The 27,155-nt window shown below is 41.6% G+C and overlaps 1 protein-coding gene across 1 annotated transcript; it reads right to left on the bottom strand.

Annotated features, from left to right (window-relative positions):
• Positions 1–594: 594 nt before the first annotated feature.
• On the bottom strand, positions 595–25,927 carry PDGFRA (platelet derived growth factor receptor alpha; the record flags this gene model as incomplete). Its single annotated transcript, XM_080619651.1, has 22 exons — positions 25,867–25,927; positions 24,158–24,472; positions 20,802–21,065; positions 19,968–20,098; positions 18,249–18,420; positions 17,957–18,146; positions 17,333–17,448; positions 16,737–16,863; positions 15,476–15,669; positions 14,922–15,016; positions 14,679–14,811; positions 10,437–10,541; positions 9,093–9,203; positions 8,666–8,819; positions 7,428–7,594; positions 6,187–6,302; positions 5,494–5,616; positions 4,772–4,883; positions 2,918–3,017; positions 2,691–2,796; positions 1,772–2,007; positions 595–742 (listed from the first exon to the last, which is right to left on the bottom strand). Exons 1-22 carry the CDS (start codon positions 25,913–25,915, stop codon positions 595–597), a joined length of 3,264 nt encoding a protein of 1,087 aa, XP_080475777.1. The 5' UTR covers positions 25,916–25,927.
• Between the last annotated feature and the right edge of the window lie 1,228 nt (positions 25,928–27,155).

Here is a 27,155-nt window from a genome sequence, read left to right as displayed (position 1 = left end):
GGTAAAAAGTAACATGTTTTGTAGTACCGGTGAGTCCCTTGTGGTTTTAGACCTTTCTGGTCCAAAAGTGGTTTTAGTACGTTCTTCAGTTCACATGATAGTTCAACAGCAGCTGACATTAAGATTGAGGGAGGAAGTACACAAAATTCATGAGCGATCTCTTCTAAAATCTATGGCATATGTTCCATGTGCACCTCAGAAGATCCTTGAGTAGACAGTTATTTACATAATTACAACGATGAAGTATTGCTGCAGTGGAAATTTGATACATCAAAGTCACATGAATGCCCTTGAAACACAAAACTTGTCCATTTGTGGCCTTTTCCTTCATCCTCCTACCAGTTCAAATCACAAACAACACTGAGATGCTACTGAAGTACTGCAAGAAGCAAAACTAAAAATCCATCTTCGACATGTCTCTTTCTTTCACTCATACTCAGGATGATTTCTCTGCCCATCACCAGGAGTTTCTCTGTACAAATCCACTTCTTCACATCTGTGGCATTTCAATAAAGTGGTTTTCTCTGTGGAGCAGAATTCTACAGATGACACGGCAATTTTCCTCATGTGCAGAGCTGGAAGGTGTCTGTGGGGTTACAGGAAGCTGTCCTCCACCAGGTCTGAGGAGTCGATCCCAATGTCATCCATCATGTCAATGTCCTCAATGGTCTCGTCCTCTCTCTTGATGAAGGTAGAGCTACTGGAACCAGTCTCAATGGCACTTTCTTCAGATGTCTGGGAACTGGAAGAGACAAACACCTCAGAAATAAAATACACAGCAAATGTGGTTAAGTACTCGAGTCTCTAGCAGGACTGAACACTACCTCCCCACATGCTTTCTAACACATGGCACAATCTTAGATGACGGATAGCCCATTCTTAGGACATGACACATCTTGTATTTCAAAAGTAATGGACCACCTCGGAATTCAAAGGAACAGGTTGCACATAGGTTTCCCCACTCACTTTCTGTTAGAAAAATAGCTTGATGCTGCTGCTGTGAAAATAGGTCACTTTGGTACATCTAGGGAGGTCAGGTGAAAATAAAATAACAGACAATAAGAGAGAGGCGATAAATCTTAATGTGTATAGTGTTTCTTAGGGACTTATTCCTGCCCTCAAAAGCTGTGCAAAAATATCAAAAAAGAGTTTCTACATTGTTAATTTGTATACTATGAATTCAGTGTTGAATTAAACAAATCAAATAAAAAAAGTAATAGTAAGGTTACACAGTGCAGTGCTCTAGTGGAATAGGTCATGCAAACTGACAAGAGAGAAGTAAAAAGTCCTAGATACTGTGCCGTCAAAAAAAAAAAAAAAAAAAGAATACCATGGAAGACTGGTATTAAAACAAATTTATGCCAAATTTTGGAGTGGTCTCAGATAAAACAAATCAATCACTTGAGATTCTATATGCAGCTCCAAGGCATTGAGCTGTAGGGGCAAGATGTGTTGCAAAATGTGCCCACAGAGCCACCAGACAGCCACTGCAACTTGGCCAAGCTAGCAATGGAGTCCCCAGGACACACAGGAGTGCCCTACCAACAGTCCCCTCCCACTGGCAGTCACAAAAGACAGAATTACATTTTTCCCATTGAAAACATTGCTGCCAGTTATAATACCATATTTACATGGCACCTTCCCAACAAGGAGTTTCAACAGAGCTGAGGAAAATATTCATGGAGTAAGATACTAAAAATTGTTAATTCACATTGTCAAACATGAGCTCAAACGATGACTATAAGCTGCATGATCTGTAAACTGCACCTACCTGTGCCTGTTCCTTTTGCCAAGCTCATCTTCAGAAACAGGGTCAATGTCAGGCAGAGGGATGATGTACCCACTGTCAGCACTCAGCCTCTGCTCATCAAATCCGCTCTCCCTGTCCTTTAGCTTGTCTTCATTCTTGTAGGTGACACCAATATAAGCATTGTCACATTCACCTCTCATGCGTGTGACAGCTGGGTGGTCACTCTTCAGGAAGTCCAGGTGAATCTTTTCATAGCTCTGAAAATATTCATTTCAAACCCCTCATTACCCACTGTTCACTGAGGCTGTCTTTCTTCAGATGGGTAGCTGTGATTCATTAGCCCAGAAAATGTTCTGCCCTATGAGCCAACACCACTAGATAGAGAAACCCAGCATCTTCAAATGATTTGAAGGGAGAAGTGACACGTAAGTTTTAGATGATGCAGGAGAGTGTGGCAGCACAAAGCAGACTAATAGGTGTGAAAGAGGCAGGGGGAGGGGGAAGGGGGGGAAGGTAGGCAAGAAAACGAAACGCTGAATGATGGGGCAGGCAAAGCAGAGGTTATTAGAAGTCTGAGGGGAAAACCTGCTGGTGTCAGGGCCCAAAGAGGGAGATAGGGAGATTATACACGAGTCGATGTCACTTTTCTAGAATCACTGCCTGGAACATCCAGTGAGAATACATAAAACCCATTCTCCAGTAGAAAAATTGAGTTGGTAGGATTTAAGTAGAAATGGAAAGTTCTGCTTCCTAGTCAATACTGCAGAACTGCTTCTCTCAGTAAGCTTGCATGCAAAAACATGCAATGTCCCTGTCCAAATCACATAATTCACATAGATTATGATGCGCCAGTTCAGTGCTCACGGCTTTCATGGTTGGAACACTTGCAATTCTCTCTAAAACAGCATATGGAAAACAGTGAAAATTCCAAAGAGCAAACCTTTTTGTACTCTCCAGGCAACAAGCTCTCCACAATTTCACTCAAATGGTAAAAAGAAGGTCTTTTTTCTGGTTCACTATTCCAGCACTTCACCATGATCTCATACCTGCAGGTAAGATGGAAACCAATTTAACCAACTGGTAAAAGAAAGTGAGTAACCAAACAGAAACTAAAGCAAAAATTGTCTGGAGACTAGCCAGGTGTGGAAAAGTCCAATGCACACATACACTTCATTAGTAGCATGATCAGGTTTGGCCATTCGGTATCCACTCTTGATCTTATTGTAGAAAGTAGAATCGACCATCATGCCAGGATATGGTGTGCCACCTGCAGATTAAAGAGAAGAAAAAATACTACTCTATAATTGACTATTTATGGCAGAGTTTCTCAATACTCTCTTGCTGTTCATGTCAAAATACGTTAAGACTATAATTTGACATGCCATCAAAATTAATCTTTCCTAGCCAATGCTTCATATCAGAGCTATTGTCTTCAGGACATTAATCCCTGATGCAAAACGTTGGCTAGGAAAGACTCAAGTAGGTACTACTTAGAAAAAAATACCTTTACGGTGTTTATACAATGTATTTATTGTGCACAGGGTTTGGATGATACCCGGATCAGATCATCAGCCCTCATTTGGCAGATATGGGATCATGGCTCTGCTCTGTCACTGATTTTCTGTGCAACCTTAGGTAGGTCACTTGTTCTGTCTGGTTTTACTGCCTTTGGCACCTGCATGACAGCTGAGAGTGACATGGCCCGAGTTACTCATCTCATCCCAGTTGTGAGGGCAAAGCCTTAGTATGAGCCAGTCCTTCCATACCCAAGTCGTCCCAACTGGCAGCTAGCTTTAGGCAATAGCTAACCTGTCAGGTACATGGGTAGTTGAAAAGTTTGGATGTGGCACCTGAGCTGATGCAGCTATGTGATCATTTGGGGCCGTAGCGCACAGACCATTGCACTCAAGCTCAGTTGCCACTGATGAAGGTAGTGTTGCAGCAAGATGTCAAAGTTGACCTTCCTAAGAAACACTCCTGAGCATATGTTTTTCTTTCCAAGAAAGATCATCTTTCTTGGGTGGTGGAGGCACATCATAATGTTACTCCAGAAACCTCAGCCCTTTCAAAAGCAGGATCTTCACCTAAAACTGGGCTTCAGAACCTTCCTTAATGGTAAGGCAGTCAAGCACAGGCTTCGCTGTGCCTTAGTTTCAGAGCTATCCGATGGCAATCGCATGCCACTCAGGGATGCCAGGGAATGATTATTACAGCATGCTATGATGCCCAGAGATTACAGTAATCAATACCATAAATGGTGGAACTGCTGTTTTCTGAGAAGCAGCTATATGACAACATAATCTAGAAAATAACATTAGGCTTGGGGTTGCCGTAGGGCAGTAGTAGATGCCATACAGGCGTGATTAATTCTGCTGAGAATAAATCTGGGCAATGCATACTTACTGAAGCAGGCCAGCCACCTGCCTGGGAGGCTAATTAATGAGGCTGAGGAAAGAGCCAGGCTGTTCCCTGGCTCTTTCCAGCTGGGAACTGTACATTGTCTGTAACTGCTATACATTGTCATAACCACTTTACGCTGCCATAAACCAACTGTGTGAACGGTGCTGACCTGGAAATAAGAAATCAGTATCCCAGAAGATTGACATTTGTTTTCATTCAGTAATGGGACTAAGAAATATATATGAAATGATAGTTTCAAACCAGCTGCTGGGTTGGGCTGCAGCCCCAGGCATCCCCTTGTAAGGGGGAAACATGTTCCTTCTCATATTAGCCAGAAAATCCATCCTAGCAAGCACATCCATTTTTTTCCACAAAATCTTTGCATTCATTGTTTTAAGTTTTCTAACAAGAAAAAAAAATCTTGCAGAAAAAAAATCTGAAGCGAACTTTGGGTGAGTATGGAAATTTCACTTCACACTCAACGCTGAGATCTGAAACCCCTTATAGAAGAATAGCTAACAGTTGATTCACACATACATTTTTACTGTAGAATTTTAAATACAACAGCTTGAACTGAAAAAGCTTAATCACTACACATAAGAAAGTGTTCACAGTACATACCAAGAGAAAATATTTCCCACAGCAGAATGCCATAAGACCAGACATCACTTAATGTTGTGTACAGATTGTCAAAAATGCTTTCAGGTGCCATCCATTTTACTGGGAGGAAAGTCTGGAGCAAAAAGAAAGGAACCGCAAACAGCACAGATTAGTCATTAAAGAAGTGCTTCCCATTACAATTGTTGTTTGGTAGCCAGGATTAACTTCTCTCTAATAAGGAAAGCTGTGTTAACCTGGTTAGTGGGGTTTTTTTAATTCAATATAACACAGATGTACCAGGATTATAAGCAATGCTGCTATTTGCTCCCCACAGAAACTAATTAAGCAATAACTTTATTCATTTTATCACTTGCCAATGACCAAGCTGATTGAAGGTATGATACAAAAGCTGGCACTGCTGGTCTAGTCTATATCATTGATTGATGTGTCACTACTCTCCATATCATATTGACAATTCCTTAATAATTTATCCAGTCACAAAACTTGACAGTTGAAATATCAGCCTGTGAAGTACTAAGTGTGGCCAAGTACTTTTTGGCTTCAAAGTGGAATCACAAATGTTACAGGAATTAACAAACTGAAGAAAAATTGTTCTCAGGAGCATTCATCCCAAGAGTCAACTAGTGTAATCAGCACTGAATGGCAAGAACATCGAACAGCATTTAAAACTGACACTTCTCATTTCAATTAAAACAGAGCTCAGGAGGTTAAGAAGTACATACACTGCCCTTGGAGACATAGTTGGAATCATGCATGATGTCTCTAGCCAGCCCAAAGTCACAGATCTTCACAATTTTTCCTTGAGCCAGGAGGACATTACGAGCTGCCAAGTCACGGTGCACACACTGTATGAAGAGAAATGAAGTTGTTCAAGGACGTGGTAGTTCCATGAGGGCCATTTCCTTTGCAAAGATCCCTGAAAAAAGACCTGTTGACTTTCTGGGCACAGTCTTAAGAAGGTCTTCTACTGAACAGGCACCTGTGTTGCCCTGCTAACAGAGGCAGGGAGGCACCAGTCCTCAGAACCAGTGAGGGCTCATGAGGATGCGGTGTAAAGGGGAGGAGACAAATGATGCCAGCCTTTCCCTTTCTACCCATCATGTACTGATGATATGTCTACACTTCTGACCATGCTGGTCTGTGGCTGTATGGACCCTCCACCCAGACCCTGCCTAGATCCACCACCGTCTCTGGCACTCTGACTCCATGAATGTCATGGCTGCAACAGGAGAAGAGCTGCTTTGATTTTTCTAACCATGATGATGCCAGTTGCCAGGAAAATAAGAAAGCTGTCTACAACCCCCAAAAGAATATTATATTATGTGGTGTATTCAGAAGCTAAATTGAAAACCACAGTTGGAGGCAAAGACTTTTTTGCACTTTCTTCAATTTTGTCCCATTTTTTATTTTCTTACATTTTTAGAAGCCAGGAATTCCATTCCCCGTGCAACCTGGTAGGTGAAGCTCAGCAAATCCAGTAGGCTGAGGCCCTCAGAACTGTCATCTGAAAGAAGGTTTTTGACTTCTGATTCTACTGAAAAAGAGAGAAAAATGTGTTTGTGCTGCACAGTGTGAAAGCAGCACCCATTTCCCCCTACCTATCATGATTCTAAGCTGATGATTTTAACAGAGTACAATGACCAAACCAGTCTTTCATAATAACTAACCACTTTTAATGCCTGCATCAGTCACTGACACATAATGCATTTTTAAAAACAACCAGTATTAAATATAGGTTTGGGGTTTTCTCCTGTCTGTATTTTCTTTCCTCAGAGAACTGCAGGAAAAAGTGAAGTTAAAAGGCTCACTGAAGTGTTACAGAGGTTGTTTACAACACTCAGCATGTGGTACAAAAACATTTATTTAGAGGTGGTGCCTTCATTAGGTTTTTGTGCATGCATGTACATTCTTTTCCGTTTACTTTTGCTGAACACTGTTATGTTTCCCAGCAAGTATTCACAGGGACTAATCCAATAACAGCAGGATGGGTCAGGAATTCTATGGCAACAGTTCTTATTTTTTTATGAAAGATGTCAGAAAAAAAAACCCAGTCAGAATTCAGTGATTCATTTAGCCCAACTGTCCTAGGGCACAATATGAGTACATTAGTCTGAGATGTAAATCTGGGACTGGATATGGTTCAGCTTCTGAGGCCTAAAGGCAGAAAGGACAGTGCCTATTTTTAAAGCAAAGCATATTTGGTTTCTGAGAACAGGGCCAGGGAATGGGATGAATTCATTATCTTCATTACATAATCCAGGAAAGTATTTGGGAGTGTTCTGCATTTGGTAAGTGTCAGTTAATGTGAAACGCAAGTGGAAACAGAGCAATAAGAATTACTATTATTGTTGTTCATCGCTATTGCTTAAAATCTTGCAAACTACAAGACTGATAGAATCACTGCCTCCAAAGAATGCCTATAGCCCTGTTGCAGAGCACTTCAGCATAGAAGCAAATACCCAACAGGATCCCTTTTTCTCCAGGATCATGTATTTCTATTCCCAGAGCATAAAGAAGAACACAAGCATAAGCTTTTATTTTATAGCTTATATAGTTTGCACACTTGTACAACACAGAGAGAGCAAAAATGAGCTATGCATGTATGTAAGAACTATTTGTATTAATGATGTATGCAGAAGAGACAATTCTATATTACCTGACATAGATTTCTTCTTATATGAAGCAGGCCTATCATACACAGATCTCTGAATATCAGAGTATTTAGATCCTTCCTTCCTTTCCAGCATTGGCACGTACTGAGTGGTATCTGCCTGTTTCATGTCCATGTATTCTCCAGTGTTTTCAAATGATAATATCACATAACTGAAATTGGAAAAAAACCAAAGGTGTATCAGCGAGGGGTGTCCAGGTGACTTTACTGCCACAGCATCCTGTACATCTAACAGTTCTCTTATACTGTACAATTGCATTGCTGTGAAATATAAGAGCTGATTTCTTGGTAGGGTATATACAAAGGTCGTGTACTGTAACATAACTGTGTATTATCACATATTAGTACATGTCACCAGGTATCACTGTAGTCAAGTGTTTTGAACCTGCCCTTTTGAAAGTAGTCAGGTATGCAAGCATATATTGTCTAACATCTGAAAATCCCACTGAATTCAAGTATTACTATTACTTGGGCTTTTAGTTAAAGGTATTCCAAATGATAGATGTAATTTATTCACCCAGACAGTTTGCATCTAATCCAGTCCTTCTGAACAAACCCATGCTCAGGTGAATCATCCTGGCTGTACTGAGCTACTGAGTCAGTTGAGCTATTTGTCTGAGTGATTTTTTTGAAGGAATCTCCATTCACCTTCTAAATCCTGGCTAATTTTATGACATTGCTTTATTGCTGAATGTATGATGACGAGCTTCCTTCATCATCTTGAAAAAGCTATGGGATGAACATTAACCAGGAGGAAACTATTGAGACTGGCAAAGCCATCGATAGATAAAGGAGAGTACTTGAGCCTGGAGAACAAGCTCTGTCAGGTTGCTTGAAGGGAAGGAGTTTTAGACAGTAGATATTCCCCAAACAGAGAAACAAGGAAAACAGGTAGTTGCACTTTACTTTTTAAAATCGGGTAAAGGCAAAACTTTGAGCCATGCTTTATTAATAGGAATTGGCTTTGGGACCTCAGGATGTCAATGGAGAGCCAATAGTGATCCTGGGATTGCAGGCGTTCTACACAGGGGAAACATGGATCCAGGACACATGTCAAGGAGAATGAAGAAAATGCTGAAACCTTCCTAGATCTATGAAACCTGGTAAATAAAAGCCTAATGAGAAAAATTAAGGAGGGCTTTGAAGCAACGAATGAGAGGAATGGAGTAAGTGTTAGTAATGACATATCCTTGTGTTGTAGTTCATGCTTTTTTTTTCCCCACCTTCTTGTGCTTTCATCAGCTGGGTTCATCCCAAAGATATCCAAATCTTTCTTTGGCTTCTCTGGGTGTCGGTTCAGGAAATTGTCCCTGTTCTTATGCAGATAGTTCACCAAATCACCATAAAAGCAGTATTCAGTAATGATGTAAATAGGACCTGATGAAATAAAGCAAAATAATGCATTGAAATAATAATAAAAAACCCCTCTAAACCCAGTAGAAAATAGAATACAAAACATTAAAAGTATTGTGGGTTAGTACATTTTTATTTACTAAGTTATGACTGCACCTACTGCCAAATATCAAGTAGGTTTGTGAAACCTTTTATTTGTTTATATTTATTGTTAAATCCTTTACTTGAAATGTGTGTGCTTGTTCAACAGTGAATGACAGCTCCACAGCACACTTCCATTCTGTCAGCCAAACCCACCTGATTTTGTACAAGCTCCAAGCAGATTCACAATATTCAGGTGGGGGCCAAGATGTGTCATTATCTTCAGTTCAGACATGAGTGCCTGTTTCTCACTGGATCTAGCTGTAGCTGTAGAAAAAAACACACCAGCCACTCAGTGAGAGCAATCACCCTTTTCACAGTAACAAACGATTTCTCCTTGCTTGCCTCATTAGAGCATTGCTATCACGGTTTCTTGAAGAAGACTGTCTTTTACTCAACAAAGGGCTTTCTTAGGCTTAGAGAGGAGTCACAAATCACTAATAAAGGACTCATTTGATGCAGCTCAGTAGCTGACCCAGTCTGTCCCTCTGCAGAGGTACAGTGGGTTGCCCAGGTGGCACAGAGGCACTTTACAAGGTGCTCATTTCAACACAAGCAAGCTCCTCACAGTTTCTCAAGAATCACTGCATCAGATTCTCAGCTGTCATGAACTGGGAAATCTTCAGTCAGCTGAAGATTCTCACACAACACCTGTCTATTTCTCCTTTGTTGTGTAGCTTTTGCTGCCTCTCTACTCTGCTGTCGTGAGACCTCACTTGGAGTATTGTGTGCAGTTCTGGTGTCCTCAACATGAAAAGGACATGGAACTGTTGGAACAAGTCCAGAGGAGGACCACGAGGATGATCAGGGGACTGGAGCACCTCCCATATGAAGATAGGTTGAGAAAGTTGGAGCTGTTCAGCCTGGAGAAGAGAAGGCTGCGTGGAGACCTCATAGCAGCCTTCCAGTATCTGAAGGGGGCCTACAAGGATGCTGGGGAGGGACTCTTCATCAGGGACTGTAGTGACAGGACAAGGGGTAACGGGTTCAAACTTAAACAGGGGAAGTTTAGGTTGGATGTAAGGAAGAAATTCTTTACTGTGAGGGTGGTGAGGCACTGGAATGGGTTGCCCAGGGAGGCTGTGAATGCTCCATCCTTGGCGGTGTTCAAGGCCAGGTTGGATGAGGCCTTGGGTGGAATGGTTTAGTGTGGGGTGTCCCTGCCCATGGCAGGGGGGTTGGAACTAGATGATCTTAAGGTCCTTTCCAACCCTAACTATTCTATGATTCTATGATTCATGGTTATTTTATCATTTTCTGAACTAGCTGAGTCATTGTGGCTGCTATGGTCCATACAGCTAAAACCAAACTTTGGATGTCCGGGCACTTTCAATGTTGAAATACCATGAAGCAATCCAAAGTATAATTTTAGACTTTAGTCATTTCATAGTTCATTTTCAACTTCAGATATGGGGAACCTATTTATACACAAGCAATGCTTCAATAACCCTGTGGAAACGTGCCCTACCTACTTTGGGAAATGGAACTGTGACAACTTACGTTTCAGCATTTTCACAGCTACTTTCATCACTGGTTGAGAGCGACTCAATCCATATGCAGTCCCCTCGACTACTTTTCCAAATGCACCAGAACCAAGGATTCGACCTGAACACAAGGGAAACCATTATTTATTTCAGAAAGAACAGCAATTCACCTCGTTTCCTGCTGCCATTCCTCTACTGGTTATAAAGAAATATAAATGTACTCTGGAAAGAGCACACTCACTTAGCCAGACTGGTATTATTGTTATTACCATTGTTAAGCAGAAAAAGCAAATACGAAATGCTGTCATTAAGTACAAGTCTTAAATAAAAACAAGCAAGCAAACATCAGGAGCACATCTGCCTGTACATGAGAGCACAACTCATTCAAATTAATCTCGTACTGTGTCCTGCCACACTCACTTTATCCTTTCTAATCATTGATTCTTCCAGGTTTAAGTTGACCTCTCTGCCCCAGTCAGCACCTGACTGCAATACAGTTGTGTTCCTTACTTAAAAATCTGACTTGGACTCCTTAGCTGTAGTTTTGGGTTGTTATATCAACCCTGGATACATCTAGCAGTAAGATAGCGTAAATCACATCAACAGCACATGTAAAAATAGACAAGCAGGACCATCAGTAATCTGCAAGAAGCTGAAATACATGTTGATCACATATGAGGGGAAACTTCTCTGAAGTTTAATGTGCAAGTGTGCTTCATATGGTAGAATAAATTTTATTGTGAATTTCCAAGGGCTGTAATGAAACGGCTAATGTTTATACACAGCTTACTCTTCCCACAGATCAATTTAGAGAAAAAATTGGGATTATCATTTCCTGTCTCGTAATATGGATACAGTGTGCAGAACTGCATGCAGATTGAGTGAGCCTTTAGAGAAATATGAACTGCACACCCATACTCAAAAATATTATGTTTCATAGTTTCCATATTGAAAGCAAGTTCATGAAGACACTTACTCAGTGAACAAACCTATATATGAGCTCCAGATGCCAGGATATCTCCATATTCCTCATAAGCCCTCTATTTTATGCTATGTTACTTTTTAACTTCCAGAACAGAAAAAATAAGTAGTGACTTTTACTATGGAGATAGATGGCATTTTGTCTTTGATGTTCTTTTGCAGTTTGAACTGGCCATATTTTATGCTTTTGAAGGTGTTATCTGACATGCAAGGTCGTATGTTTGTGTTATCCTCTAGCTACAGCCCCCACTTTTATTGTATATATGCTTCTTTAAATATTTCCAGCCAAACAATATCTACAGCATTAAAAAATACAAGAAATGGTTAAAAATGCTCTAGCTGGGTTACCACTGAAGAACCTCTCCAAGGTTATGACAGTGTAGTTTGTCATGCACACAAAAAGTACACGATTTCTTTTCAAGATTCCTGTGCTCCAAACATTATTCTTCCCAATCAGGATGTGAGAAAGCTGCCCGCTAAATTTCAGACTAATTCAAACAACCTGAGACTGAAATTTGGACCCAGAAGCTTTTCAGACCGAAGGTCTGGGAGCCATATGGCAGGATGCAGCCCTTCAGAATGCAATGGCATTTGCTGATGCTCCTTGATCTTCTTGTCTTCACAAGCCAATTCCTCCCCAGACCACATTGTCAGCTGAGCACAAGGCACACATCTCCCTCTCCATCACCTCTGCTGAGCCGGGGTGCGCACAGAAACAGTGAGAGCGCTTCCGGCATGGCGGGGAACAGTCACTGCTCTTTCCCCTTTTCACCCCTCTCCGCAGACATAGCCTAAGCCTCATATGTTTTACACTTGAAATTTGGAGTCAGGTGGGAACTGACTGTTCAAGAGCTGGAGGCATCTGTAATGTCACCACATTCTTGATGTCCTCAATAGAGCCCAAAATGATAGCGTGTGTTTACTTTTCTTAGTCTAATGACACCACTGTGATCTGTTCCCCAGAGGAGCAGAACTGCTTCTCTGCCACAGAGGGACTGTGCAAACACAGCAGCAGCTCAAGGCTCCTCCAACTAGTGGGGAAGCAGCACCTGGGGGCAAGAGCTATTTCAGCCTCTGTACCCATCTGCTGAGCCTGTCAGAGAGGTGCTAGTCTGCTTGGGGGGACACAAAGGTGAAGCCTGTGAATTTGTTCCAGACACAACCTCTTCAACCAGATGTTTCTTTGGCTAAAGTTGAACTGGGATGATTAGCCTAGCCCAAATTAAACTATAACTTCCTTGATCTATTTTGAAAGCCAAACAAGCGACAAGCCTCAAAATCTCCATTCAGTATCTAGACCCATGAGAAATTAGGTATCACGTCTCAGTACCTAGACTCATAAGAAATTAGGTATCACGTCCCTAAATGCTGTGCCTCTTGAATCTTAACTTGCCTTTTGCAAACACGGATAGGTCTGATTCTGTGTCAGATCAGCATTCCATTTTCTTACATCCATCAGAACAAATGGGTGCCTTGGTGGGAGCAATGGGAGCATTTCTGCCCTCTCTCTACAGCCACCCTAAGATCCTGAAAAACACCAGCAGTTGGACTCTGCTCCTCAAAAGGCTGTGCCCTCTGCCATCTCAGCCAAAGGAGGAGGTCCAGGTCCTGCTGCGACCAAACCACTTCTCAGCAGAGCCAGGAGAAGGCAGTGGCATTCAAGCAGCACACCGTGTTATCACATTTTTCACTCTGTTTCTCATCCTCCAGTCTTGCACTGGCTGCTGAGTGCTTTCAACAGCAGCACACTACATGCATTGTGGATGGCCAATAGCAAAGCGAAATTTGCAGTGTAACCCAAATTTATCAATTGAAACTCCATCCAGCCAATGTTCAAAGTTGGCAGTTAACACAGCACTGCACTCCAGGCACTACTAGCTAGAAAAACAAATAAATGCCAGCTGGCTTACACAGCAAGGATGGGAGATGCTTGTCTGGCTGAGCCAAATGGGTTTGTATCCTGCTTCAGAGCCTCCCTGAGCTGAAGGTGTAATTACTTTGGTGTAATCTCCCACTTCGACAAGAGAAAACCCACACAAACCAGAATTATCAGCCCCACAAACAAAAAGTCATCAGCAAACATTTCACATGGCAAAACTGCCAGTGGGTAAATGTTAACCATGTCATGAAGAACGCTTGTGCAATCCAGACTGTCAAAAGGACATGTAGCATTAGTTTTTAAAGCACTATCCTGAATGTACTTGTAAACAGGAAGGCATAGAGGCAATCTGGTGCTCATGAGTCAGAGGGAGACAAAGGCACAGTGGTGGTCTGTTAACAACTCAGATATGACAAATCCTATTTAGGCATATAATTAAAGTCTGGGTCATAAAATAATTCTATTAAATATTCACCCTCCTCTAGTTTTCAGTTAGCAATATGAATTTAATTAAAGGACATCATTCCTGAACCAGAATTTTTTTGTGCTGCTTCTTTCAAGAATTAACATCAATTCTTTCTCTGTAATGGGGAAGGGGAACTACACCAGGAGACTGTTTTCCTTAAAATATATATCAAACAGCAAATACATTTTGTCTTCTTCTTCTGTATTCAATGATATAACCTGGTGCACAGATACCTCCAAGAGAGGGAAGGCTTGTATGTTTAAAGCAGGGACTGGATAGAACATTAAAATTGTTCATAATCATTACACTTTCAATTGATACAAGTGACAGATTAGGCCAGTCCTGAAGAAGCAATTATAACCGAATTCTGTATGAACTCCAAAGGAGGAATAGCAAAGCAAGAAAACAGAAGGGGAAGGAAGAAGGACAGTACCCACAAAAATAAGTTATGCAGTTACTCAGCACTCATATGGGCACAGTGCTGAGTAATAATTTTAAAAATGCTTTTAATAAAACTACATAACTACTTGCAGATTTCCTTCGGCCTCTGCACACAAGTATATAAATGTCTTGCAAATTAAAAATGCTGATGCACTTCTTGTGAGTGCCTTAGCAGAAGTGAATGTTGAAGAGGGCATTCGATGCTGGGAGAGGCCCCCAGAGCCATGTGGGGGTGGGCACTGCACACAAGGCATGTGGAGGAGAGCTGAAACTGAGGGATGGGAGACACTAGCACAAGGAGCTCAAGGCTGACAACACTGTAGAAGAAGAGGATACAGATGAAGAACTGAGAACAGACAGGTACAGAGAGGCTCTGGACTTCATGGCCATATCTAACATCTCAAATCCCAGTAGCAGAGGGACCTCAGAGTTGTTCTGAATTGTCTTTCTCCCCAGAGAAGGATGAGATTAGGCCTGTAGAGGAAACTTACCAAGCACTAGCCCATCTCGAGGAAACTCCCATCTGGAGTCATAAGGCAGTTGCATTGGATCCACATAAATGTATTCATGGCCATCAGGGCTGATAGATTCAATGACTCTCCATCTTATCTCATACCTCGGCTTCTGCAAAGCACATTGAATGCAAAACCAACCATTAGTCCTGTGCCTGACCTCAGAGCAGATCAAAACCCAGCAGGACTCAGATGCTGAACTGAAATATTTTTCTACATTACCTGTTTCCATATGATGACCAAGACGATCAGTGAAATAATCACAATCACTAACAGCACCAAGACTGCAGCAGCCACCGTCAGTTCTGATCGCAAGGCTGTGGAGAAGAAGACAGACTGCATTTTTCTCCTGAGCCACAGGGAACATGACACACACATAAGACACCCACCTCCCCTACCATCGCAGTTCCCATGTCCTGCAGATGTGACAGGAGCAGCTCCTGAGGCTGGTGACTGTGAAGTCTTCCCAAGCCCAGAGCTGCTCTGCCTTCCTGTTTCAAAACCAAATGGAGAGATCATCCAGAAGAATGTCCCATAGCCAGTGGCCATAAAATGATAAAATGAATCATGGAACCACAGAACAAGTGAAAAACAGATGCACTTTAAAGACCTGTGGAATGCCTCATACTCAGATGTCCCAGCGTGAAAAAAAATCCATTTCCAGTTATTTTTACCTGCAACAATTTATATTTTTGTCTATTAAGACCGAACTGAGGTGTGTTAGAGAGAGGTCAAACTGGCTGATGTAACTTCACAGAAGGACAAAATGAACTCACTGGGAGCCACAAGCTTCAGTTCCCGTGTAACAGCACCAAGGTCGTTCCTTGCCACACATCGCACAGCCAGGGTCTCCTCTACCTTCTGGAAGGTCAGCTGGCTTTCCACCATGTTTTTCTCATCCAGGTGGGCTTCCATGTGTATATCAGAGATATTGTTAGTCAAAAGAGCCCATGAGGTGTCATTGCTGCACCTGTAGAGAAGAATAACAAGGGAAATGAGTGTTGAGGTAGGTATACCTATATGTAGGTATATATATATATATATATATATACCTATATATATATATATATATACCTATATATATATATAGGTATACCTATAGGTATAGATAGAGAAGACTCAAGAACAAGAATCACCTTTCCCTATAACTTCCTTCTGACAACAATCTTTTTAAAGACCAGAAATGCTTAAGACAACTTTTGTGTAAAGCCTGCACCTTTCTTCAATCAGAATAATTTGCCTTCTGATCCTCATTACTGCTGCCGCTTTGAGGGCTTGACAGAGCAGACCAGAAGACCTGGTCCAGGCAGATGTTGATGCCATTATGTATCCCATAGAGTTATAGTGCTGGATCCTTAATGCTGTACAAGACTCCCCAGGGCAGGGCTAGGAGTACAACCATCCCACCAGGCAGTAAGAAATTTTATCACAATGAGAGCAGAACACAGCTGGGAGGTGTCCAGGGTTCCTAGCTCTTTTCCATGCACGGTCTCCCTCTCCCTGGTGGATAACGTTCCAGGTATAAAGCAGTCTCCCAGTAGCCACTGAAAGAAACAGCCTAGAACTAGCAAGAATTGGAGCAATTACTCCACGTGTTTAAAATACTTTGAAGGTGAAGATTATAATTAAGGAAGAAATAATTACAAGTGAAAAAAAAGAATAGAAGCATGCAAAAGTGTTAATGAGGCAGACTGAGCTATCTGTGAAACGATAAGAACTCCCTGAATGGAGGGATAGCTACATCTCAAGATCCTTACTCAGACTGGGACTGTGAAATCTGCTGAGTTCACTTATTTAACACAAAGCTTATATGAGAGAAACCTCCTGAATTAATGCATTGTGTCTTCTCTTACAGGAAGCAATAGAAGGGCACTGACAGCCTCTCTTGAAATGTAAACAGCATATGTCTAAAAAGAAAAAACTATCTAGAGCTTACTGGTGCGTGATGAGGAAAGCACAGTACTGTAACTGTAATGTTAAGCTAATCGAGGACACCACAAGTCATATTTTGGATAAGAAAGCACCCGCTCCTCTTACTTTTTAATGTCCTTGCAAACCAGCCATTCCACATCAGGAAGCGGGGTCCCCTCTGCCAAGCACCTCACCGTCTGCCCACCTGCAGAGCCATGGTGATCATCCACGAGGTCTAAGATCAGGGCTGGAACTGGGAAGGAGTCAGGAATTTGTTAGAATATTCATCAGGGTCTAGAAAAAAACAGCCTGAAATTTCAAATAAAGCAGAACAGCTTAGGAGCAGCTAGAGTCCCATACTCGTCCAGGAGGTCCATATCTCCTGTAGGACAGAGTGGATCCTAGCCTAGAGCCATGGAAAGGAAGTGCTGCGGTTATGCCACGTCCTCATGTCATACTAAATGAGCTATCATCCCCACTGTCAGCTGGAATAACTTAGGCAGGAGGATAAAGTTTCTTTTTGGCTCAAGGCCAGTGCACAAATAAAAGCCATGATCAGGGTAGGAGAGCTCCAGTGCCTCAGCACCACACGCACTCCTCCAGACACCCCTTCTTAGTTCACACCTTCTTATCTCCATACTCTAGGCAATCCAGTGTGTAAGTAGATCAAGTCTTTGCTCTGTGCCATAAATTCTGATAGGCAAGGGTCTGGGGGTCCCTACCTTGTATCAGCAAGGAGAAGGTATATCTTTTAATCTCATCTTCATTTTCAGCAACCAAAGTATAGTATCCACTGTCTTCTTCCTTGGCCCGGATCAATTTTAATATACTCTGAAATCTGCAGAAACAAAAGGTTTTGTTTGCATTTTTAAAGCAGGCATAAAAAAAAAAAAAAAATACTTTAGTGCAACATGTAATCTGGGCATGTAAAGATTATAATGTAGTGACATTTAGCATTTCCAGCATGCCTTTAACTGAAGCCACTACTCAAGTAGTAAATAACTACCACCATGCAACTGAGAAAAAAGTGGGGACAGTTATTTATGCAGGGATCTGACAAAGCCTCTGATATTACTAGAAATAGCTAGAAATTATTGGTGTGGAGACATGTTGGAGGGACTGAAAAGGCTTAGTGCTCAAAAATGAAGATATCCATGGTTTGGAGAGGTTGATGTTATGAAGGCAGAGGCAGATTAGGCATCATCTGTTTGAGCAGAAAACGAAGAAATTATCTGAGGAAGAAGAAACAAACTGAGATGGAAAGAGAGAGCAGGAGCAGTGCCCAGGTTTCTGGGGAAGAAATTCAAGTCAACATAGCAAAGTAAGAGTCAGAAGAGTATTTTTACCTTGTTTCCTGGACTCTGCTGGAACTACTAACAATCTCAGTGAGATTTTCAATCAGAGTCACGTTATCCTTCAACCAGTACATTTTTGGTGCAGGGTATGCCTGCACATCAACAACAAAGTTTTTGACTTCGTGTAGATTGACAGCTTCCAGAGGGCTAAACTGAGGCTCCAGATGAACAAAGCCTTTGTCTGCAAATGAAAAAGCCTTGTGTAAAACAACACTGCAGCATTTATCAAGAACGGTGTTTTCCAATGTGTTAATAATTTTTGGGCATTAAAATCAGACTGTACCATGAACTGTAATGACTACTTTCTTATTTTCCTTAACCTCCTTGGTTGCATGCCGAGCAGTGCATTCATAATCCCCTGTGTCTTTCACTGATGCCTCAGGAATGGTCAAGGTGTAAACCAGCTTCTGCGATGGGACTTTGATATCATCAAGTTTTATCAGACCTTTTTCTTTCTGTAGTTTGAAGAAGAGAAAAAAAATTACCTAAGTAAATGAGCTGAAAGGACACCATTGAGGATCTATGATGACATGAGTGAGAGCAACCATCTACATACACCCTGTATGGCAGAAGCTTGTTTACTCAGTCAGAGATGTATTTTTCAGCCACAGGCACAAAAGGTGCACTATAAAAATAATCCTTTCATGGACAGGCACAGAAGGGTGAGGAGGTTGAGAGCTCTTATTTTGTTCACGCAAAACTAATTCCATTTGATTCTGTAGGAGCAGCTTGAAAGAGCATTTTACTGTTTATGTACTACTTTCTCCTCAAACATAAAAGCCACTTGGCTTTTCGTCAGTCACTTCCCATGAAGTAGGGTGAATCTTTATCCCCCCTCACCAAACAAAAAGTAATCAGTGCTTGATTCTATGTTCTGCCTGCTCTGAAAACAAGAATAATTTACTGGCAAGGAGAAGACTCCTGCAAGTAAAAGGATGGTGAGAATTGTTGACCATGTTATCGTGAGAGGCTGGAACAAAAAAATACAGCAGGGCTAGTTTTGAAAGGTGGCGCATAGCAGAGATTATGATGTGTAACATGGAAAATAGAACAAAACCTTCTCAAATAATTTTTCCTCTTCGTCTCTTAACCTACTTAAATAACAGCTGGGATTTGGGTTCACAGCTAGATACACTTCAACTATTGCATCCCTTCAGTGACAAGACTTTTTACATGGATACTCTGAAATTCTCCATTGACCAGAACTAACCAAGTTTCACTGAATAAAAATTTTCTGTGCAGAAGCACGTTAAACCAGTTTGAAAATTCCCAAAAGTTTTAAGGTTTTCTTGTTAGAGGTTCTCATTAGTGAGTAATTACACTGACTGCAAGAGTAATTTTAATTTACACCTGCATAATGAGAACGATTAAGACTATGGACTTGATTCTTCATCGTTCCTTATTACGCCCAAGAAAACCCAGGTTTTAAGAGAGTCATTTTAGAGGTTCAGACCTTCAGCAGCAGAGCTCTACACAGATGTCCAACATTCCTAGACCTTTCTATTTCCACATTTCTTTTTTCATGAACCAGCACAAGACCTGAGAGACAGCATTCCTCCCTCAGAGGATGGACTCCTGCTTATACCTCACCATCCTCTCATGATTTGCATACTTGCTAACAACAAACTGTGACTTTTGGGACTGAATTTCTTTTGTGGTAACTTAAAAGTAGAGTAAATTACTTTGTTTTCTCTCCTCAGCTGTTCTCATTCAGAGAAAATAAGAATATTTTACACCACCACCTTCTTCCCCAATAAGTAACTACAAACATTCAAAGAAAAAGAAGTAGATTAGGTAGGTAGGTAGGTAGGTAGGTAGGTAGGTAGGTAGGTAGGTAGATAGATAGATAGATAGATAGATAGATAGATAGATAGATAGATAGATGGATGGATGGATGGATGGATGGATGGATGGATGGATGGATGGATGGATGGATAGATAGATAGATAGATAGATAGATAGATAGATAGATAGATAGATAGATAAAAAGAGAGATATTTACCACTTTCCCAGGATAATTCCACTGTAAATTAACAACCTCATTGTCAAAGACCACACAAGTTACCACAATGGTCTCGCCTGTTTTGTAGACAGTTTTAAGTGCTTCAATTTCAACCGGCAGCTGTGAAGTAGCTAGAAGAGAGAGCAGATTTAGTTTTATAAAGTATGCGGTTTGCACATGGTGCAATTTCAGCGGTGAGAGTTTCATTTCACTTCCCCTACAGAGGAATTACCTGGAAAATTCAGTGAAAGTGCTACTTATTTATATCCATTTAAACAATTCGTGCTTAAAGCATGAAATATACAGGCATTGAGTTCAATCCCACAAAGAAAGGATCCATGCATGAAATTTCAATTAGAAGTTCCTAACTCAAATTCCCCTGTGAAAAGGCATTCAGTACAAAAACAATTTTCCATTTTGCAAATCAGTGACTGCCTTGCTGGCCAATAAGAACCTTGTTTTCAAAATACTTGAATCACACTGGTTTTCAGACTACCCAAAGTCCTATGATTTGAAGCCCCTGGGAAACACCAGTCTTTTAAATTACATTTCAGCAAACAAGATGAAAATTTATGCATTACAGAAGACTTTTCTTATAACCATTTAAGAGAGGAGATAAGGACACATTATTCTCATCAAAATTGTACGTAACTACTAAGCAAATCAGCAGCCAAGTAACTGGGAATGCTGCTGGAGGAGCAAGGAGCTCATCACTGGGGAAATATGCGATATAACCCTGTGATGCTCATGTTAATATGGCTCTTACAGTGTGAGGAAAGAACTGGGCTGAGCATTATTACTTCTTTTTCTTTTTCAAAGAACAAAAGTAAATACCTCTTAAAATATAGATGAGGAACTCATCGGACTTGAACTCCACACCTTTAACTGTTGTTTTGCATGTATATGAGCCTGCAGGGAAATTTCCTATGAAGCCTTGTTTGCTGTCATAGAAAGCATAAACAGCCTTGTCTAAACTGTTAATTAAAGTCACTTCAGCATTTGGGGCACTTGTCCGACAAGGGATAACGGTAGGATCACCTTCTTCTACTAGGATGAACTGGTCTTCTGGTATAGAAGGGACAAAAGGCATGTCTGGGTCTGTAAAAAACAAGAGGTAACTTTACACTGTCTTGTTTGTAGTAAGTCCATGTGCAAGAGCTGAGTATCAATGACCACTTACAGATCATAACTGAAAATAATACAGTTCGGTAGCCCACTTTTTCAGATATTAAAGGTAGGGCATGGTGATCGCATGCAGTATCCCATTCATACTGTTTTATATATTTTTATATTAAATATTTATAGTTTTTATAGGTTTATATATTTAGATATTTTTATATAAATATATATATTTATATTGATATGACATGTAGAGAGACATTTGACCTAAGCACAAAACAGGAAAGGGCTTGGGCTCCGCTGTGACAATTCAGGATTCAGAATGAAAAATAGAAAAGATCCCTCCTGCCCAAAATGCTAAATATTATTAATCCCCTTAGACCTGGTTCTGACGTATTCCTACAATAAGGGCAAAAGGATTTCAAGTACCAAAAAAAGCAAGAAAATCACTTCTAGGTATGAAAACATTCACGAAATTGCTGGGGACTAACATAAAAATGAATTCACTTTATCATAGATAACAATCAAGATATATGTACAGCAAAGATTTCAGGGAAGAATTCGGGCTTAAACACGCTATTTTTATGACACAGTATTTTGCACTTAGGTGCAACATTCACTGCACCCACAAAAAAATCATTAAATATCCTGCCACTTATTGGCACAAATCACCCATCTTCTTCAGTTAATATTTTGGGTTTTTTTCCCTTTAGTAATAGTAGGTGTCTCCTAACCAATATGTAACTGGGGGAAAAAAATAAATTAAGGAAAAAATCCAAACACTTTCCACATCAAAAAGTAGAAATCAACTTCATGTTGTTTATGCTGAACACCATTAAAGCCACATCTCATCAAAAATAGTTTAAGGTACTTATCTTCATTCATTTCTAACATGTCCAACACCACAGTTATGAAACATAGTTAATTATGGTCACAGCATGTGGTTTTCAAAACATGGTATTCAACCAGAAAAAAAGCAAACAAACACCTGGTAGTTTTACTTCTTTTAAAGTCAACAAGATACGTGCCAACTTTCCTACCCAGCCAATCTAAAGTCTGAGTTAAAAATGTAATTGGATAACATAGCCAACTTAGAAAGCATAGCCCTCAAATAGTCTCCATTTGGCCATTCAGAATAAACAAATAATCCCTGCTAGCCTGGAGCTTCTGTGCAAAGCTTTATAATAAAATTTAATAAATAGCAATTCAAATCCCTCCAACAATAGACTTTCTGCTGCACTGGCAGGCTCTTTGTAGCAATATTCCAAACAGTGTTCTGTCCCAAAGATGCTGCCAACTCCATGTATTCATTTTCCCACTGTAATTTAAAACAGAAACAGGATCACCTAGTTTGGTTTTCTATGTGCTGTTAATGAAAATAGGATATTGTGTGAAGTCTCAATGTAATCCTCCTTGGCTAAAGTGGGTTGCTGCCACCCATTGCCCTCCTAATTCATTGCAGGAAAAATAATTGCAAAGACGAAGTTTATAGTGGAAACAGAAACATTCTCTATAATTTGAAGAAAAGGATATGTTTCTGCATTTATGACAGCTTGATAGTTAGCGAGTGGAAAAAATTGCAGAGTGTCTCTGCCCTGCAAATCTGGTAGGCTGATGTCTAGAGGTTTTTAAAAACCGAACCAAAATGCCCTCTTGAATAAATCTTCCATCTCTTGCATTTGTATTCCTTCACTGAGAGAATTACAAGACTGCTTAACACCAATAACATCTTCTGGTGATTTGGTTAGCGCTGTTTGGAAATTCAGATACCTGTGCCAAGGCCTGCAGCCTCTACTGAAACTTCTTGCTTCAAGAATGAATTCAAATGCTTTTACATTTCTTGTGGGAAATGGAGAAGTAGTCTTGGAAGAATCACTGTCTTTGAATCACACATTGTAAACTGCAAAAACTTCATGCCACCGCAAAATAGCCTTTAAAACAAGTTTTGTTATTGCTTCCTGACTTTTTCCTCTCCCACACTTTTCCTTGTAGTTGCAGACATCATCTCCTTCACGACATACAGCTATTTTGCAGGATGAATTCAAATCTCTTCTCCTCTCTTTTGTTTCCTGCTCAAAATGTTTACTGCAAATGTACTGGCTTGATCTTCATGGCCTTGCAGTTGTGCCGCTCATCCCCTGAACCCCAGCCAATGCTGAGAAAGGGCTTTACAAAGGCAGTTGGTTGCGGCTCAGCCTCTGGTGCTCATCTCAGCTATGACAATTTATTCCAGGGATAGCATGGAATGCCTTTAAACGGATTTCCAGTCAGAACAATGGGGTTGGAAAGCACTTCCAAAAAGAAGGGATGGCATTTCTTCCAGGTCCAACAGGTTTTCCACCACTAAAGAGAAAGGCAGCACAGGGCCTGGGAAGGCTGTGTTTGCTTTGAAAATTACAGGGCACTGCATGGTAGCACCGTGTTTTTAATGTTGCATCAGACTGACCAGCAATAACAATACTTCTTGTTTCTCCCTCCCTTGTGACAGCCACCCCCAAGACACCTCATTTGCTTTACACTTCGCAGGCCCTGTGCCCACATGACCTTTTCCAGTCTCAGTTCACACAACTGGTTCTAAACATTCAGGTTTAGAGCAAGACGTGGTCTTCCTCATCTGGCAACTGCTTTAGTGTCAGACATGGCACTGGTTTGGTCAGTACATGTCTCAAAACATTCACCCGAGTCACCCCTGAAAGGACTGGCATTGACATTAATCTCCACGTAGAGGTCAGACAAACCTGAAGGCTGGACATGCTTCCACAGCTGCGCTGACCTGGCCACCAATGTCTACTACCCCACCCCTGGCTGGCAAAAGACCTCAGCTCTTAAATGTGAATTCGTCCCTCTTCTTCAGAATTAAAACTGCTACCAAACAAGTGAAAACCAACAGAAAAAGGAACAGGTCCATAGATTCACAGTGACTGGTTTTGATTTGCATGTTAGGAAATGGCCCTGGGGTCATTTATTTCCTCTGACAGCTAATTGCCACCAGCAATAGGTCTCTTTTAAGCATCCTCTGTTCAGCTCTCCCATCCAAACCTTGGGGTACAGCTGTGACATACTCCACTTACCAGGCACATAGATGTAGATGTCCTTCCCTTCCACTTCCCCATCCTCCACTTGAGTGTGGTTATAATAGCAAACATACAAGCCCGTATGAGCAGCTGAGGCATTTCCTACTTCAAGCACCGTCACAAAGAGGCCACTGTTGTTTTCTTCATGTCTAATGTCTATCTTGTGGCTTCCCTCAGTCACTGGGTATTGCCAGCTCACTTCACTGTCTCCAGAGCATTTGAGTGTGAAATTGGAATTCAATTGTACCACCATTTCATTCCTATTGGGAACAATAGTCGGCAGCGGAAGCTGGCAAAATGTTAGGAACGGTCCTGCAAAAAGATGTGCATAAATAGCATATGAACACACAGAACAGTCCCAGCACACAGATGTGAAAGAAAGCAGAGGGAATCCAGGACAGCTGTTTTTCTGACCCTTTCAGACATGCTGAAGGAAATTTGCCCTTGTTAAAAGCCTGAGCTTTGCTCAATGGATGGCAAAAGGCTGCCCTTTTGAAATGCTAAGTGTTTGCTTGCTGACTTCTGTTTGTCAGATCAAGAGGTGTAAGACAGAGGTGAAGTTAGAGATGGCTCCCAATCCACACCTCATCTTCCCAGCCCCAGATGTGGGCAGGGCTTTGCTGCAGACCAGTGATCCCACACCCTGGTTGTTGGGCCACCAGCATCTTACAGCTCCTTACAGCAGTGGTCAGGAAAACAGCAGTTCTGTCTGCCTTAGAGTAAGCTCACAACTGAAAGTTAGAAAGCCCTTCCCTAGACCAACACCAACATTTTACATCTGGCTTCTATTTCTGCAAAGGGCCGGAGCAGGGGCTTACACCGAAAATTTGTGCATCAGGTCTACCTCTAGCCAAAATGTGCAGGAGGTTTATAGCCAAATAAAACTGTAATTCACTGAACTAGATGTTGTAGACGGCACTAGTTTTCAGAGGCGATCTCCAGTTACAGCCTCAGATTTGCAAGCCTGTGTAATTTGTATGTGGGCTGGTGTGGGTCCAACTCCCAGAAGGAAAATCAGAGGTTCCACACCCTAAAAAAAACAGGGAGTTCACCAAAGAATGAGATTTGTTGTTTCAGTCTGTCAAATGGCCTGAACAAAACAGATAGGGTAGTCCACAATAAACAACCACTTAGACTCACGGTGTGAAAGTGGACTCTCTGCAATAAACCAGCAGCAGGAATCCAGACTGTCTTTGAAACCAGTTTCTTGCTCCTGCACGTGTTATCTCAGTCTCCAGGCCCTTTCTATATTTGGCTCCCTGTGGCAAACCCTGCCCTTCCCTTCCAGCACCATTCACTAGGCAGATGTTGGGAGCCTCATCAGGCAGCCCCAGTGAGTGTGGTTAGGTGGTGCAGCGTAGGAGGATGCGGGGAGCCCACACAGGCAGCCTTGCCTGCACCGCGCTGCTGAAGAAACCCCAGTGGGGCAGGGCTGGTGCAGCTGGAGGAAGACAGGCTCACTTTCCCTGCAGCAGGGAGGTTAGAGCAGCTGTCAGGGTGTCACAGCGCCCGGCATGGGCTAGCAGAAGTACTGCTTTCTCAATAGGTCTTGTCTTAGCCTACTGAAGTGGAAGGCAGAAAAATCGACTCTGTAGCCAGCTGGACACCATTTGGCACTTGTTATTATGGGCACAATGAAAGCAAGCTTAAATCTAAATTTATGAAGTAATAGAGGTGAAGAAGCTTAGAGGACTGAGGAACATTACCTGTGAGAAAACATCCCAGGATCAGGAGCATCCGTGGGTAAGTACCCATAGTTACCAACAACTGAAACAGAAAGGAGAAGGCAAGAGAGAGGCAGTTAACAGATTGACTATGGTACAAGAGTTTGTAGGACCCCTCTTCCACACTGCCTTAACACAGCTTCCTGGCATTCTGCATGGTGCAGCAGACAGAAACAGCCCAAGGACCCTTTTGCACACCCACAGCCTTCTGAGACTCATGCCACCACCTCCCATGAGGTATGTGGGGCCACAGACATATCACCAGCATGAGGAATGCACCTAAAGCACCATAACCCCTTCTGTCCACTGGCAGTGTCAGAAGCCAAGCCCTGGTGCATCCCTCTTCCAAACAGCCTGTAGGCAGCTCTGATGTCCACTACAGTGTCCAGGACTGAGCCCACAGAAAGACCTCTGCACAGAGGCAGTTCCCTCACAGGAACCGGTGAGGATGCAATGGCTTTACATACAGTAGGTTCTGACCTTTTAGCTGCAAGCAGCTTTTATGGGACAAAAGGCATATTTTAAAGCTACTTTCATTACAAATAGTACAATCCTGAGTGATATTTTTGTTTTGCCATTGTACATATGTACATATATAGCTTACTGAACACAATGCACTACAATAATGTTTATTGCTTATTTAGCAAGAATCCACTTGATTGAGAAACATGCTATTTAAAACATATGCCAATTTTTTCTAATGGAATAAATCCATGACAGACTACAGGCCAGCACTGCCATTCACAGAGCATCTCTTCTCCCTAACAGTGCTGAGACTCATAGATCACACTCGATAATTTCAGCTTTCAAACACATAATCCTAAATCATCAGTCTCGAAGAGGCAACAATGGCAATAAGCATGTATGTAATTTTTCTGCCACCTAACGACATTTCTATGGAAAACCCTCGAGCAGCCTGCTAGATCATTTTCAAAGGAGAAGCTCCTGGAACACCTACTGCCATTGAAATCAATGGTTGTTTTGTTGGTGACTTTAATAGTAACTGGATCTGGCCCAAATCCAATATAGATTGGAAAAAGACTGCATGGAAGAGACCCTAATCTGAAACACAGACTGAGGAGTAAAATAAAGGATGATGTGCCAAGACAGGGACCTCTTTTCAAAGGTTCTGGAGAGTTTCTATTCACCCTCTGGTATTCAGTTCCTGATGCTGAGATAGGAAAGCACGAAGGTGCATCTAGATATTACGACTATGCCAGTGCCATATGGGAAATAAATGCTTACAACATGCCAAGGAGTGTTTCTGAACT

This window comes from Psittacula echo (assembly GCF_963264785.1).
Source record: "Psittacula echo genome assembly, chromosome: 1".
Classification (NCBI taxonomy): Eukaryota; Metazoa; Chordata; class Aves; order Psittaciformes; family Psittacidae; genus Psittacula; species Psittacula echo.
The sequence above is the reverse complement of the archived record's forward strand: the minus strand, read 5'-3'. Positions and strand labels throughout refer to the sequence as shown.